Source organism: Engraulis encrasicolus, chromosome 19 (genome assembly GCF_034702125.1).
Source record: "Engraulis encrasicolus isolate BLACKSEA-1 chromosome 19, IST_EnEncr_1.0, whole genome shotgun sequence".
Classification (NCBI taxonomy): domain Eukaryota; kingdom Metazoa; phylum Chordata; class Actinopteri; order Clupeiformes; family Engraulidae; genus Engraulis; species Engraulis encrasicolus.
The window spans coordinates 45,393,146-45,408,603 of record NC_085875.1 but is presented as its reverse complement, the minus strand read 5'-3'; the positions used below and the strand labels follow the sequence as shown (position 1 = coordinate 45,408,603).

At 44.3% G+C, this 15,458-nt stretch overlaps 2 protein-coding genes across 4 annotated transcripts in view; one reads left to right on the top strand and one right to left on the bottom strand.

The window, feature by feature from the left end:
* Positions 1 to 15,458, bottom strand: part of atp10d (ATPase phospholipid transporting 10D) — a 47,730-nt gene that overhangs the window by 8,888 nt on the left and 23,384 nt on the right. For all 3 annotated transcript variants that reach the window (XM_063184536.1, XM_063184539.1, XM_063184538.1), the window contains exons 11-16: positions 9,400 to 9,576; positions 7,092 to 7,844; positions 6,071 to 6,212; positions 4,778 to 4,887; positions 4,035 to 4,161; positions 1,734 to 1,918 (exon numbers count right to left, since the gene is read on the bottom strand). In XM_063184536.1, the coding sequence (XP_063040606.1) occupies positions 1,734 to 1,918; positions 4,035 to 4,161; positions 4,778 to 4,887; positions 6,071 to 6,212; positions 7,092 to 7,844; positions 9,400 to 9,576 (1,494 nt within the window). The remainder of the gene's footprint in view (positions 1 to 1,733; positions 1,919 to 4,034; positions 4,162 to 4,777; positions 4,888 to 6,070; positions 6,213 to 7,091; positions 7,845 to 9,399; positions 9,577 to 15,458) is intronic.
* LOC134435517 (uncharacterized) lies at positions 12,927 to 14,820 on the top strand. Its single transcript, XM_063184541.1, has 3 exons — positions 12,927 to 13,604; positions 13,828 to 13,902; positions 14,598 to 14,820. The coding sequence occupies exons 1-2, from the start codon at positions 13,046 to 13,048 to the stop codon at positions 13,893 to 13,895; spliced, it is 627 nt and encodes a 208-aa protein (XP_063040611.1). The 5' UTR covers positions 12,927 to 13,045; the 3' UTR covers positions 13,896 to 13,902; positions 14,598 to 14,820.

Genomic DNA, 15,458 nt, shown 5'->3' with positions numbered 1-15,458 from the left:
ATAAATTCAGTGTTTATTGCAGAAGAATACTGTCACACTGAAAATTGTAGGAAAATGTAGCCTTCAACTCAAATGAATTGTAAGAAAATAAAAAAATCCCTGACTGAAAAATAATTATTTTTCATTAAATCACCTGTTCCACAATTATTGGCACCCTTAACAATTCCCAGGAAATAAATATAATTGAAGCATTTCTGTCATTTCTACAGTAGTTTACAAAGTTTACCAGAGTATGTAGGAACATTTAATTAGTAATTCATCACTTCCTGTTTCCCTGGGGTATAAATATGACGTGACACCAAGGCCATTTCTCTTATCCACTCTTAAACATGGGAAAGACAAAGGAACACAGCATACAAGTGAGGCAGATGTGCGTCGACCTTCACAGGTCAGGCAGAGGCTACAAGAAGATTGCCACTCAACTGCAGCTACCCATATCCACTGTGAGAGGAATAATTAAGAAGTTCAAAACAACTGGAACAGTGGTTAACAAGCCTTGAAGAGGACCCAAGTTTATTTTGCCACCACGCACAGTGAGGAGGATGGTAAGAGAAATCAAAAGATCTCCAAAGCTCACTGTTACAGAATTACAACAAATGATAGCATCCTGGGGTCACAAAGTCTCCAAATCAACCATCAGGCGCTGTCTACACGCCAACAAGCTGTTTGGGAGGCATGCACGGAGAAAACCTTTCCTCACTCACAAACATAAACGCAAGCGTCTGGAGTTCGCCAAGCGGTATTGGGGCTTCAACTGGGACCGTGTGCTTTGGTCAGATGAGACCAAGATTGAGCTTTTTGGCAACAAACACTCTAAGTGGATCTGGCGTACCACGAAAGATGCGCATGCTGAAAAGCACCTCATACCCACTGTGAAGTATGGGGGTGGGTCAGTGATGCTGTGGGGCTGTTTCGCTTCCAAAGGCCCTGGGAACCTTGTTAGGGTGCATGACATCATGAATGCTTTGAAATACCAGGACATTTTAAATCAAAATCTGTTGCCCTCTGCCCGAAAGCTGAAGCTGGGTCGTCACTGGGTCTTTCAGCAAGACAATGACCCTAAACATATGGCCAAATCTACACAGAAATGGTTCACCAGACACAAAATCAAGCTCCTGCCATGGCCATCTCAGTCCCCTGACCTCAACCCCATTGAGAACCTGTGGGGTGAGCTGAAGAGGAGAGTACAGAGGAGAGGACCCAGGTCTCTGGATGATTTAGAGAGATTCTGCAAAGAGGAATGGCTGAAGATCCCTCTTTCTGTCTTTTCCCATCTTGTGAAACATTATAGGAGAAGATTAGGTGCTGTTTTGTTGGCAAAAGGGGGTTGTACAAAATATTTACACCAGGGGTGCTAATAATTGTGACACACATTATTTGATGTCAAATAATTATTTCTTTATGTGGGATTTTTTCCCCACTGAATAAATGCACTTGTATTGAAGGTTGGATTTTTCTCTTTTTTTCCATTAAGGTCCCATATTATTTAGAAAAAAAATAAAATAATTGGAAGCTAAAAAACACATCTCAACCAGGGGTGCCAATAATTATGGAGGGCACTGTATTTCTAACATTTATGCCAATGTCAATGCTTGTCACCTTGCTGTCACAGTTGGCGGTCAGCATTTGGCCGGTTGGCTGGTGTCAATTTAGAGCCTTGTTGCAGAGTGTTAAGGTAAATAAATAATATATTCATATTGTACATCATATGAGGGCCTATGCCAATGCTTCACCTTGCTGTCACAGTTGGCAGTCAACAGCCGGTCGGTGGGCCGGAGCAGGCGGCAAGCACAGGCGATGTTGACGGCTGTCTCCTGTTTGTCCCCCGTCAGCACCCATACTTTGATGCCCGCCTTCTGCAGCGCCTCGATGGTCTCCGGCACCTCCTCCTGCAGACGGTCCATGATGCCCGTCGCCCCTAGAGACAAAACCAGACAGTTACCCACGACGACACCGCGACAGAGAAGAGGAACCAGGAAGATGGTGGAATGGAATGGCCCACTTCACACTTTCGTTATCAGTCAGATACAGCGTTTAGCTTTGGCTGAGGCGCTGCAGGGCAGAAACACAAATGCTGCGTGTGTGTGTGTGTGTGGTATGCGTGTATGGGTGCACATGTATTCAAGCTATAGTTTCTGTTATATTTCAATTTTCAAGTTTGGCATTCTGCGTAGGCAACTGGGCTGAATACCACTTCCTACTGCTTTATTATGAGGCTTAACAAAGAGTAGTAATAGGTTGTAGTAGAAAGTCCGATGTAGAGCGAGAAAATGCCACTGATACATCAGCCCAATAGTCTTTCACTGAAATAAGATGCCTACCTTGACCTTTGCTAATGCGCTCAAGAATGCACAATTTTGTGGAGTTCTTATAATCTCTCCTTATTTGGATGTACATGTGAGGAGGAGTGCGTGCCTGTACCGTGGTGTAAGAGTCTGACTGTGTCTGAAATGATCACTCATTCATGGCACAGCACTCCGGCCTGATAGGAGAACAACATCCTGAGACACTTGTTTGAAATGAGGAAAACCAAATCATTATATTTCATTCTTACAGAGAAATTCTATCAAGCCTGAAATCAGGCACTGAATCAGGTATTTCTACTTAATACAACTCTGCTGTGCACTATTTTTTTTAAATGTATTTTAGGGGCTTATATGCCTTTATTTGACAGGACAGTGTGAGATGGAGACAGGAAGCGAGTGGGACAGAGAGACGGGGAGGATCGGGAAATGACCCCAGCCGGACTCGAACCGGGGTCCCCGTGGGCATGCAAGCCCAAATGTGGGGGGCTTAGCGCGCTGCGCCACAGCGCCCCTGCTGTGCACTATTAAGTGTGCACATTATTACCACAATATTGTAAGTACACACTTGATGTACTATGTATGTACAGTTGAGGACTATTTTATTAGCCCCCCGCCAGTGGCACACACTGAGGGACGACTCCAAAATGTCAAGTTGTTCACTATAGTGACATATTGGAGTTGTCTCTCAGTGTGTGCCACTGGCATTTGGACACTTGTATCTTGGGGTTAGTGTGGTTGTCTGTCTCTATGTGGAAGTGATGCATCCTTCTCCTTCCTCCTTTACCCTGTGGTGGTGTAGTGACAGTGTTTCAGTGTCTAATATCTACCCACCTTGACCTTTGTTAGTGCATGATTATAGATGCATGTGAGCAGTGCATGGCATTGCTACCAGGGGGACTGACTAGCCTAGCTAAAAGGAATGGAGATTAGCATGTGTGTGCAATCCATAGATAATTTTCTTCTTGGAGCAGGCGTCACTCTTAATTATTTAAACCTCTGAGGGTGCTGGCCCAAATGTTAAATTCAATGTTTCAAGAAGGAGGCCGCCCCTTGCATAGTAGTGTTTTTTATTACACAAATGCGTCTCGGCGTGTGCGTTCTTCAGTGAAGAAGCGCCGAAACGCGTTTGTGTAATAAAAAACACTACTATGCAAGGTGCGGCCTCCTTGAAACATGCAATCCATTGATGTAATGAAACTCTATAGGTTGTTGACATTTGGGTCGTTGACCTTTTTCAGTAGCAGACATCATCGTGGTTCAACCACAGTTAGTACCACTATTGTAGAAAGTGTTGTTTTGAATACAAAATATATATTTTTATTTTACGTATGTATATTTTTGTATAAAAGTATATGTTTGTTTTTACTGCATTATCTAAGAAGCATATTCATTGCTTATACAGTACAGTACATTCATTTTCAATGATGAATTTATCCAGTTAAATAACGCACGTGTCCGTGGAGAAAACAATAAAGTTTTCCTGCTGTCAGCCTAGCCAAGACAACTTTTGGGGGACTATACTTCATTCACCATCCCGTTTGTAAATAAGAAAATGACATTATAACTGAGCTTTTGCGAGACATTGACATACAATTCTGTTGTCGGTGACATCCTCACGAGGCCACAGGGAGTAAGTGAACATGGGAGGACAGGAGTCTGCATATTAGAATCTACTCAATGACACTTTGAGAACAACTCGATATATGTGGATGAGTTCTCCATCTTTACCCAGTAGTGTCAGGTTGTTCTCGATCCTCTGTGCCGACTCTAGCAGCAGTTCCTCTCGGTTCTCAATGCTGGTCTCGGCCAGCACGTGCTTCTTTAGCCACGCCTCATATTCCGCCTCCTCCAGCACCTGGACCAATCAGAAGATGCCATACAGGAAACACAATCCCACTGTCAGTCATGATGTTTTAATATGGACCAATCAGAGCAAAGCGTGGAGGAACCACAAAGGGAGAAATACAATTCCCCTCTTTGTTAGTCTAGGTGTATAATATGATCTGAGTTGTATAGTATACATTGTGGACCTGTCAGACTGGTTTTTGGACTCTCGTTTTCTATCCTCGTAACCTGGTCTTGCCCTCGCGTAAGTTCATTCACACGGAGGGTCTGCAACGGCCGAGGAGAGAAACAAGTAATGGTAGGAGGGTGTGAACTCCGTTGGAAATTTGAAATGTGTGTCTGATTTAACCCATTCACTAACATTTGGAAGTGGCATTAAGAAACATTTACGAGTAGGAGGTGTTTTCTCTGGCACCCATTGGCTGTTTATACAGCTTCAATACAGGTATGTTTCCTGAATAATAATGTTTGCTAGCATTTTACGAACATGGTACGAATCGATGTACGTAAGTTCAAACTAAACAACCCGGCCGGAGCAACCCATTCTCGAAAATCTCGAAATCTCGAAAATGGCTAATTTCCTGCAGCAGCTCATGGATAGCAAGTCCTGGCTAGTCAAGTCTCACCTTCTTGGCCACACAGAGTGTGCGGAGGCCCTCTCTGGCATACTGATCCAGGTGCCGCTGGGTCTGCTCCCTGATGGGGGCCTGCTGATGGCTCACTTTGTCTCCACCAGCTAGCGGAACACAACACACACAAATAATACTTCTATAAGATGTAGTCACAGGGAAATGATTGCAGATCCATATATTGCTGGAATTATTTCACATAATTAGTTAAGATGTACCTAAGAAATGCATGAATGCATGAATGAATGAATTTATTTCATCACACCATTATTTGTACTTTTAATTTCATGTCATGAATTACGTTTAGCAGCATGGAGGAGAAAGTGGTCCCCCCCATGTGAGGTTAAGTGTAAACTTATAAGCCAGGCCTAATGGTAAGCAAAACAGGTATTGTAGCATCACATGGAAATTATTACAGACCCAAATACTATTGGCGGAACCATTTCACAGAAATAGTTAAGACCTAACGAGAAAAAAAAAAGTCTCCCACTAGACAGACACAAACATAATAAACGCAGACCGGTACATACACATTCTGCATTGCATACGCGTGTCTTTTGCCTTCCATGTAAAGGTAAGGCCATTCATCCAGCTCACATGATCAAGCATGGTTCATCAGGTGAAGCTTGGGTAGTTGGGTTGTTTATTGAAATCATGAACTCACAATGGAGGCAGCGGAAACCTGATCCAGCCCTCGCTCAGTATCCATGTAAATGCTATAGTGGCTTCACAGCAACAGCCTTTGGGGCTGTGTGCCCTCCATCACCTCATGTTTCTTATTCTTACACAAAGGCACTCCATGCATTCACAGACACAGAGGAACACGCTCACACACACACACATGATGGTGTAGCACATAGAGACATGCACACACACATACCAGAGTGTGCAAGGTCCGTAACACTATCCATCTACCCCTTGCTGAAAAGCAACATACTCTCTCGCATTCACACACAAATACACCTGCCTCTAACTGTGGTCCATGGCTACGATTTGTGCCCCCCTACATGTAGTAGAGCAAAACACACTCACATTCACAAACACACACCCACATACTGATGCAATGACAACACACAATGCACACACTCACGCATCTGCACACGCACGCACGCACGCACGCACGCACGCACGCACGCACGCACGCACGCACGCACGCACGCACGCACGCACGCACGCACGCACGCACGCACGCACACACGCACACGCACGCACACACGCACACACACACACACACACACACACACACGCACACACACACACGCACACGCACACACACACACACACGCACACCTGCATCTGAGTGCGCCAGGTCCATGACGACGCTGTCGGCCCCCTTGGTGTAGAGCACCACGTGTCCGGTGAGGGGGTGGCGCACCATGACGGACATCAGCTTACGAGCCGAGTGGAAGGGCAGCACGTGCAGCAGGGGCACCTGGAGGGAAGCCATCAAGGTCAAAGGTCAGCTGAGTCATTTTTTTAACCCTTTGAGGAGTACCATCAAATACACCTATTTTTATAGTCGATTAGTCAGAATTAGTCGACTAATCGTTGCAGCCCTAATGCAAAGGAATGGATGTTCCTCTTCAGATTTTTCTGTTTATCGCCTTTACAAACGTTTCAGGCAGAGCCATTGACAGTAAATAGAATGGACGCCAAATCAACGCTATTTGCCATTCAACGCTTTGAAGCCAGATTTGGGAACATTCCAACTTACATTCCACCTTAGCAACGCCAAACGCAGGTGCTGATTGGACGACAACAAGACTTCTAACGGTCAATCAAACCATGTTCTGATGCTCATTGGTCAATTTAACTTTTAATATCTCTCTAAAATAAAACATCACCACAAAAAATCACGACCCTGGTAAGTTGGAGAGCAAGGGGACCTACTAGTTGAGCGAAAAATGATCCCCCTTGAGTGGCATTTAAGGGAGATACAGGGTTTTATGTCTCTCATAGGAATGAATGGGATTTGGCCATTTTTTGGTCTTTTTGGGTCCAACCTTGGCTCCAACTTGGCTTCAACAATGAAATAGAATTTTGGCCTCCATTCTATTTACTCTCAATGGGCAGAGCCCATCTTCAGCGTGTAACGGCTCTGCCCGAAAATTTCGACAAATAAACAGAAAAATGTGAAGAATGCCGTCCTTCGCTTCCTTCATTCATCTATGTTTTATGTGGGATTCAGTTTTATGTGGGATTCATCTATGTTTTATGTGGGATTCAGCAACCAGTTAAAATCTGTATTAATCAGTAGAATAGGCGATAGTGTGAGCGCGTCTCCTCCATTTTACAAGGAGTAGATATTCACCTGGAGGGGCCCGGTTCCCGGCAGCGAGACTAGCAGCTGTTCGGGAGAGCGTCCCAGCAGGGTGAAGCCGTAGGCCTTGGCCGCCTGCACCAGCGCCGCCTCATCTGGACTCTCCGCCTCGTACAGCAGCTGCTCCCCTTCATCGCTGCTCCCATCATCCTCCTCCTCCTCCTCCTCTTCATCTTCAACATCCTCCTTATACCGCTGCTTCTTATCCGCATCATCATTGTCATTACTGACTGCACCAATGGCATTAAACACAGTGTCACTGTCACTATTGAAAAAGTTTTCCAAACTAGCAGACATATTGATGGCACAGGCTCCAAGTGCTGTATTGTTGTTGGTGGTGGGGGGCTTGAGGTAAGAAGGGGATGGGGATGGTGATGGTGAGGGCGAGGGGCAGGGGGACGGGGTGCCCGTCTGGGCTGGAGTGAGGTTGCCGGGTGTGGCTCCCGGGGTGCTGCTGCCACCGCCGCCGGGCTCGGGAGTGTTGGTGCGTCGGGTGTCCGGAGGCGTGTTGGGGGTGTAGGTGGCCGAGCGGCCCCGGGCGAAGAAGCGGCGGGTGAAGCTGGGCTGCTGCTGTGGAGGAGGAGGGGTGGCGGGCAGGGCTGTTGCAGCGGCGGTGGCGTTGGCTGCCTGGCTGGGGCTGCTGGAGGTGGGGGAGAGGGTGAAGCGCGGCAGGCTCAGCTTCTGGAGCATCAACTTCATCTCCTCCAGCGAGCGCAGGGGGGTACGGGCCGCCGGCAGCTGCACCTAAACACACAAATCAATCAATTAATCAGTAAATTAGTCAATCAATGAATTAATCAAAATGTATTGATACTCTGGCCTGAGCGAACCCGATGACGCACAGAGGCGAAACGTGTTGTTCGCTCTGAATAAAAGAGCATAAAGTCAAACAAGTGTGTGTTAAACTTTTTTCCTTTTAAAGTATTGAATACTCCAGTGTTTACCAGCACCTAGAAGCTGTGCATAGATCTTTGAACTTTTGCATGTACAGTGTATTTATGTAGCACAATATAACAACTATACAGTTGACTCAAAGTGATTTCAAATTCACATACACATTCCCCACACCAGCTCTGCAGGCTATCAAGAAGGCGCCAAGTGTCCGGGGTTCATGTAAGAAGGTGCTCACACACAGACACACACACGCACACAGTTATAATCGTCATACATTAGATACTAGACCTAGTGTTGGAAGACTATCTGTAAATACACACACACAAGCACGCATGTACGCATGCACGCTCGCACGTACAAAAACACGGGGGTAAGTCACAAATAATATAGTGCCATTATCAAAGTCATTATCAAAGTCAGAGACAGTAGTCTCTCTCATACAAGCAACTATTGGAATACATCAAACATAATTCACTGCCACTGTCAAAGTGAGTTTAACTGCCACCATATCAGATCTAGGCAAATAACGTTGCAGGGGAGTCCATTTGTTTTACATTCGTAATAATACTTCTTGATGCAAAAGAGCAACTGATCAAAATCAAAATTCCCTCTGCACAGCCCGGTGCTTCTAACAACCAGTTGCTGTTGGGTTGAGATGACTGACAATTAAATTCTTTACTCGTAGCCCCATAATGCACGCTGTTCCACCAGCGGAATGCTGGAATAGTCATTTTAAAGTTAACTACTATTGCACTACATTACTATGAGAACACAGGGCCATTAGTAATGCCCTACTCCTTCGTCATTGGCATTCTGGTAATGGCAAATTGATAACAATAATTCATTGAAATGCCAAACAGCCGCAGCCCCCTAGCACCTGCTTGTGGCCCCCCAAGGGTCCCCGGCCTCCACTCTACAAACCACTGAACTAAATAACAAGAATGCACCAAATGAGTTCACTACTGAATTTCTACATTACAATTGACTAAACGAGGAGGAGCGGAGCATACCACGTGTTGTGGCTGAGTGGGGGAGAACACCACCACACCTAAAGTATTTGCTACATAGCGTACCACTGATTTTAACACCACTGACTCGTATCATAACGTAAATTACACTACATTTAGCAGGTGCTTTTATCCAAAGCGACTTACAATCGAGGATATAATCATAGCACACAACACTTAGATACAAAGATACATAGTGCACAGGAAATATACAGAACAACAGGTGTAAATGCCAAATGGGGTTAATTTTTTAAGCACATAAATTCAGGGTTAAGTAGACACCCACACACGCGCCCACATACCCAACAAACAAAATGCCTTAGAGTCTACTCTACCCTGAGTTACTTCACAATACTACTAAATCTCTGCTAAAACTAAATGAGGAGTGCCGAGCGTACCATGTGTCGCGGCTGCGTGGGGGAGGACACTACCACAGTGTTACAGACGGCCAGCGCCAGGAAGAAGTCCAGGATGGTGGAGAGCTCGGCCGCGTCCTGCTTAAGGGGGGGCGCCAGGGGGGCGGTGAGACCTCCCAGCTTCAGCTGCAGCAGGGGGTCGGGTACCACCAGACACTCCTGCAGGAGAGGAGAGGAGAGGAGAGGAGAGGAGAGGAGAGGAGAGGAGAGGAGAGGAGAGGAGACGAGGAGAGGAGAGGAGAGGAGAGGAGAGGAGAGGAGAGACGAGGAGAGGGTGAGGAGAGGAGAGGCGGGGAGAGGGTAAGAGTAGAGGAGAGGAGAGGAGAGGAGAGGAGAGGAGAGGAGAGGAGAGGAGAGGAGAGAGGGCATTACATTTAGTGGAGGGAGCAGCTTCACAAGAGATTGCTCCGTTGTACGATTGCTCTTCTTGTATTCTCTTTTCATACCCTGGACTCTGGAACGTGTGCCAATCTCAATGACTCTCAATGAGCCTGACATGTGACCAAAATATGAAGGCTTTATTTGCAAAACGGTGTATCTCCATTTTATAGAATGTTGGGAAATTGAGATTTTTGTATTGGGCATTCCATTGAAATGCATTGCAAAATGCATTTTATATAGCTTAAAAAAGTATGTTCTCAAAATATTTGAATGGTAAGAATTCACACATGGGTGATATGACCTCTGAACAGTCATTTCCAATAATAAAATGCAAAAGTAAAAAAATGGAGATACACCGTTTTGCAAATAAACCCTTCATATACATCTGCAGAAAAAAAATTAAAGAGGCCACTTAAAAATGATCAGTTTTCCTAATATTACTAACTATAGGGATTTGTGTACAGCAGTGGTTCCAAAACTGGGGTTCAGGACCCCTAGGGAGGTTGTGGAGCTTAAGGGGGGTCACGGACATAAGGGACACTACATAATAACGGGACATCCACATTAACAGCTAACAGTGATGTATTTGCCGTCCTGTGAATTTCTAGCAATATTAGCGGACAAACTATAAATGGAAAGCCTATAAATCCCCCATACTCAAATAGCGGCTCGCGAGCCATTTGTGGCTCGCGGGGCATCTATTTTTGGCTCTCGAATAATTTTGAAAAATTAAAAAAAAAAAAATCAAAATAAGAGCCGACAGCGCGATCGGACCAAAAAAAAAACTTTTTTTTTTTTGGTCCGATCGCGCTGTCGGCTCTTATTTTGAAATCGCGCCACACGCAATGAAGAAGCGTGCCGTGCCCCGCCCCCTCAGGCAGTGTCTCCCTCTTGTGTCAGTCACTGCCAAAGAAACTCAAGAGAAAGAACAATCTCTTAGCGGGGAATGCATTGGCCACGGTGTAGTACGGGGGCGTTGCCTGAGGACACGAGTGGATGGAAAATTAACTCCCTTGCGCATGGTCATTGGTCAGTGGGTGCGATGGATGCCATTTTCGTACTCCCTTGCACATGGTCAGTGGGGGCGACACCATGATGGATAATTTGTGGCCAAGTAACGGCAGCTGTTGGTCAGCAGTAATTGCTGGGGGTAATTAAGGACAGCTGACAGACATTCGAGCTGTCCTATGACCTGTTCCACAGTGAATAACATTTCCGTACTCCCCTCGCCATCATTTCCTACTACGCTGTTATGACGTGAGTAACCCCTCTTATCTCAAGCCTCTTTGGTCACTGCAGGCTCCGGACAGAAGCACCTACGACGCTGGCATTAGAGGTTGTGAGGTAGACTACAAGGGAAGGACTGTATCAGAGCCTGTAAATAAATTATTCACAAAGTTCTCTATGCATCGTTTTTGAAAGTAATGGTCCACATTTGATTGCAAACAGTGTGTTAGGACTTCGAATTGGTTTAGCAGTAGCTGTAGCTAGTTGCTAACACAAATGAAGGCAAACTGTGTTTGAGCTCTGCTGGCAGCTAACTAGTGGTAGCCTACTTAAAAACGAATCGCTTGATAAACTTTTCACACTTTTTTTCACACAACAGTTCTCAAATAGTTCGTTTGGAATGCTAAGACCCTCATAAGACTGCAAACAAAGTTATGAGGAACTTGACAATTTATTATTGGCTTTTGCAAATGTGTCATTTTCTTGTTGACAAAACCTGGTGTTCTCCTATCTATGTGTCCTCTTTGTTGGGTCCATTATTGCCTCTGATTCTCATTATGCATGTGAGAGCTGCATAAACAAAGTCATAATAAGCAACATGTGTTTGAAAAGTGTTATCTTCAGGCTTATTGGTTTTCTCACTAAGAAATAAATCTTTATGAACGTAGTCTGCAAATATAGGCTAACAGATAATCTTATGCCATTTAAAAAAAATACTGAAGGGTGGGTGGCAATGAGAGCAAGGCAGGCACCTCACCCCACAATGCAGGCCCTTTATGAGAGAAATGTTCTCCCATCCTGTCACTAGAAACTAAATATCTGCTGTGGGTGTGAGTGCGTGTGTATTGTGCTTACAAAGGACTTATCATGTTTTATTTTATTTTTATTTATTTTATTTGGGGGGGGGGGGTGTCGTCGTGTCGGCCCGGCCCGGCTCTTTATTGGGAGGAATTTTGAAAAACTGGCCCTCTGGGACTTTAAATTGAGTACCCCTGCTATAAATATTAGGCCATTTATTGAGAGGATTTTTTTGTCAATGTTAACACTACACTTTCCACTAATAGTTTGTCCATAATATAACCAGAAATCCATTACTGGGTTAAGACTATGGAGGGTGGGGGGATTGGGGGTCATGAAAATATCCAAAAGGGTTTTGGGAACTGCATTTCACTGGAGCACAGTATTTATTTGCAGAAAAAGGCAAATAGTCAAAACGATGCAAAAGATGCACTGTTTTCAGACCTAAAAAAAAAAAAAATACAAAGAAAACAAGCTGATATTTGAAAAAAACAAACAAAACAAAAACAGAGAATTTTCAGTATAATAGAATTGACTGATACAAATAATAGATTGATTATAAAATATTTTCATTTGTTTATGTATTTATTTTATATATTTTTACATTTTGTATTCATTTTCGCTGGCCTGGCTCAAACTACACGACTATCGCGCCGATTCTCGGCTGAAAACCCCCCTTACGACAATCGCTGGAACGTTACCCCCCAGGACCATCGCAAGCGATTGTCGGGAAAGATTTCCTCGTCGTGAGCGACGTTCTAAGATAGAACTTTAGCAGCTCAAAGAGTCGCCGATCGCAAATCGTAGAAATCAAACAGTGTTTGATATTTGCGACTGGAAATAGAACGTCGGGCATTGTCTCGGTGGCTGCGAGCAGCGACAAGATTGACAGTTGCGATTCTCTTCTAGTGTGCGGTGCACCCCGACGCCAAAATCGGACACACAATCGCTAGTCGTGTAGTTTGAGCCTTCATTCATTCATTTAATTTGCAGATCATTATTATGATGATTACAGATCATGATCCTGCAATATTCACTTATATGACATCCTTTATGACATCATAGGTGGAGAGTTCTACTTTGGGCCCTCTAGTCTGAAACAACACACAACATTCTAAAAGAGCTTCATTATCAGATAATAATCTTCTTGGGTTTTGGATCTTTTGCAAATGATAATTATTCACTTTTAATGCCTTGTAAGGGCTCATCAAAACAATTATAAATGGAGTCGCAATGTGGCTGTGGATGTGGTTTCCTCAATGCTTTGAGATCTGCCTTTGCTGCAATCAGAAAACAAGTTAGAAAAAGGAGAGTGAGGCAGAGGCAAAGAAACCTCAGAGTAAGTCCGATGGAGGCTATGGACACAATAGAGAAGGAGGAGGACAAGAAACCAAACGAGACAGCCGACACTCCACTCAAGACATCGGCCAGAGGTTGCTCCAGAGCCCAACTTTATGTCTCGGGATGGAGGCCAAAGGGGCATGAGACCCTGGCAGAGATGAGGCGGCGCACCAACCAGGACAGGATTCGTGCTGCCAATCGGGCATTCATGGAGGCACGTTTGCCCACCACGAGAATCAAAATCACCACCGTTGTGTTCGCAGAAGAAGTCCCAGAGGACACAACAGGACAGGACGATGAAACAATAGAGGTCCTCAACACTGACCAAGTCAGCACAACACTCAACGCTGATGGAGTCCTGCATGAGCTGGTGGAGGAGATCAAAGATCCCCATGGGGAAGAAGAAATCAGCCCCCTGGCTAAGGCCATGGAAATTACAGGTTAATATGAAAGGAGTTTAGTTGAATTAATTTAGTTGAATGAATGAATGAATGAATGAATGAATGAATGAATGAATGAATGAATGAATGATTTGTTTCTCTTCACACCATCATTTTGACTTTCAATTACATGTCATGAGAAAGTAGAACTGTACTGCTGAAATGTACTTAAAATACATTGAAAGTACATGATTGTGTGTGTTTTTTTTCTCAATTTCTGTAGCTCGCCGTCTCCTGCATGGAAAGAAGGCTCACCAGGAGAACTGGCAGACTCTGGTCCTGGACTACTGACTGATATGTGAGTAATCGTTTGACTATGAAGACAGAGCATATGCATTGCGCACACATCAGTAGTTCAGGTGCTGGACCAAACAGACAAAAAGTGAAAATAAATGATAGAGGAATTAATGTCCCCAAATACTCAATAGCGTGGCACTCTGGGTGCTCAGTCCTTCATCACCGAGCAAGGCATCATATCTTTTCAGTTTTAATGTTGTTGTGACATTTGTGTTCATTCAGGTGATGATCAGAGATAACTTTAAAGGGTACCTTCTGCTAATTTCGACATGCAGTTGTAATGCTCACACTACCCTGGACTTGTCAGTACCTGAGATTTTTTTTTCTTTTTCAGCCTTTTCCGAGATTCTGGTCATTGTAATGGGGGCAGGCGATTGTTTACATTAAAAAAAAATAAAAAAAAATCCCAATAACATCCAAAAGGTTATGCAACATCAGCAGACAACTAGCAAACAGCAATACTTTTTGGGATAATATTTGGAGTCGGACTATGTTAAGAAAGTTTTTAATGTAAACAAAGTCTGCCCCCATTAGAATAGCTCAGATCTCAGAAAGGGCTGAGTCGAAAAATGCAGCATCACTGGGGTACCTGACAAGTCAATGGTAGCGTGAGCAATTCAACAGCATATTGAAATTGGCAGAAGTTATCCTTTAAGTACGCTTGTATACTGATTTGATCATTTTTGGATTTCACAGATGCCATTTCCATCGCTCAGCAGAACATAAAAGCAGAGGACCAAAGTGTGAAGCTCTTGCCTGATAAAGCACACGTCTGCTTGGAGAACTTTTTTATTAGTGAGTCAAAAAGAATGAAGAAAAAAAAGGATAAGAGCGTTAAGAACTGTAAGACAATGTGCTCTTTCAACAAGAAAGAAATAAATAATCCAACTTTTGTAACAACTTTAGAATAAACATTGCCAAAATACATAGTTCTATTTTGTGTCTGCTTTTCCTTTGTCAACTGTCAACTTGTCATCTGTCAACACTTTGTCATTCACAGTCATGTAGTGCTATAAAAAAATAAAAAAATAACCTTGACCTTCATGTGAGGCGCACACACACACACACACACACACACACACACACACACACACACACACACACACACACACACACACACACACACACACACATGCATGAACGCACACACACACACACACACACACACACACACACACACACACACACACACACACACACACACAACAGAAGCACACATGCATGAACGCACACATGCTCGCAGTCCCTCACACAGGAGGGCTATTCACATGGAAACACACAGTACATCCCCTATGGAGGAAGTGCATGGTTGTTTATACTAGACAATTATGTTTTGAATAGTAAAGACCAGTTGAGTGGATGAGTAAAGAATTTGAGTGTTAAGAGTATGGAGCACTGTCGTGTCTGTGTGTGTGCAATGGTGTGTGTGTGAATGTGTGTGTGTGTGTGTGTGTGTGTGTGTGTGTGTGTGTGTGTGTGTGTGTGTGTGTGTGTGTGTGTGTGTGTGTGTGTGTGTGTGTGTGTGTGCGATGGTGTGTGTGTGCGCGCGCAAGTGTG

Bases quoted from the DNA above. Each gene is read 5' to 3' on its own strand.
- LOC134435517 (XM_063184541.1), top strand. From the start codon at position 13,046: ATGGAGTCGCAATGTGGCTGTGGATGTGGTTTCCTCAATGCTTTGAGA. The intron at 13,605-13,827 runs GTTAATATGAAA...CAATTTCTGTAG, and splicing joins TAAGGCCATGGAAATTACAG to CTCGCCGTCTCCTGCATGGA.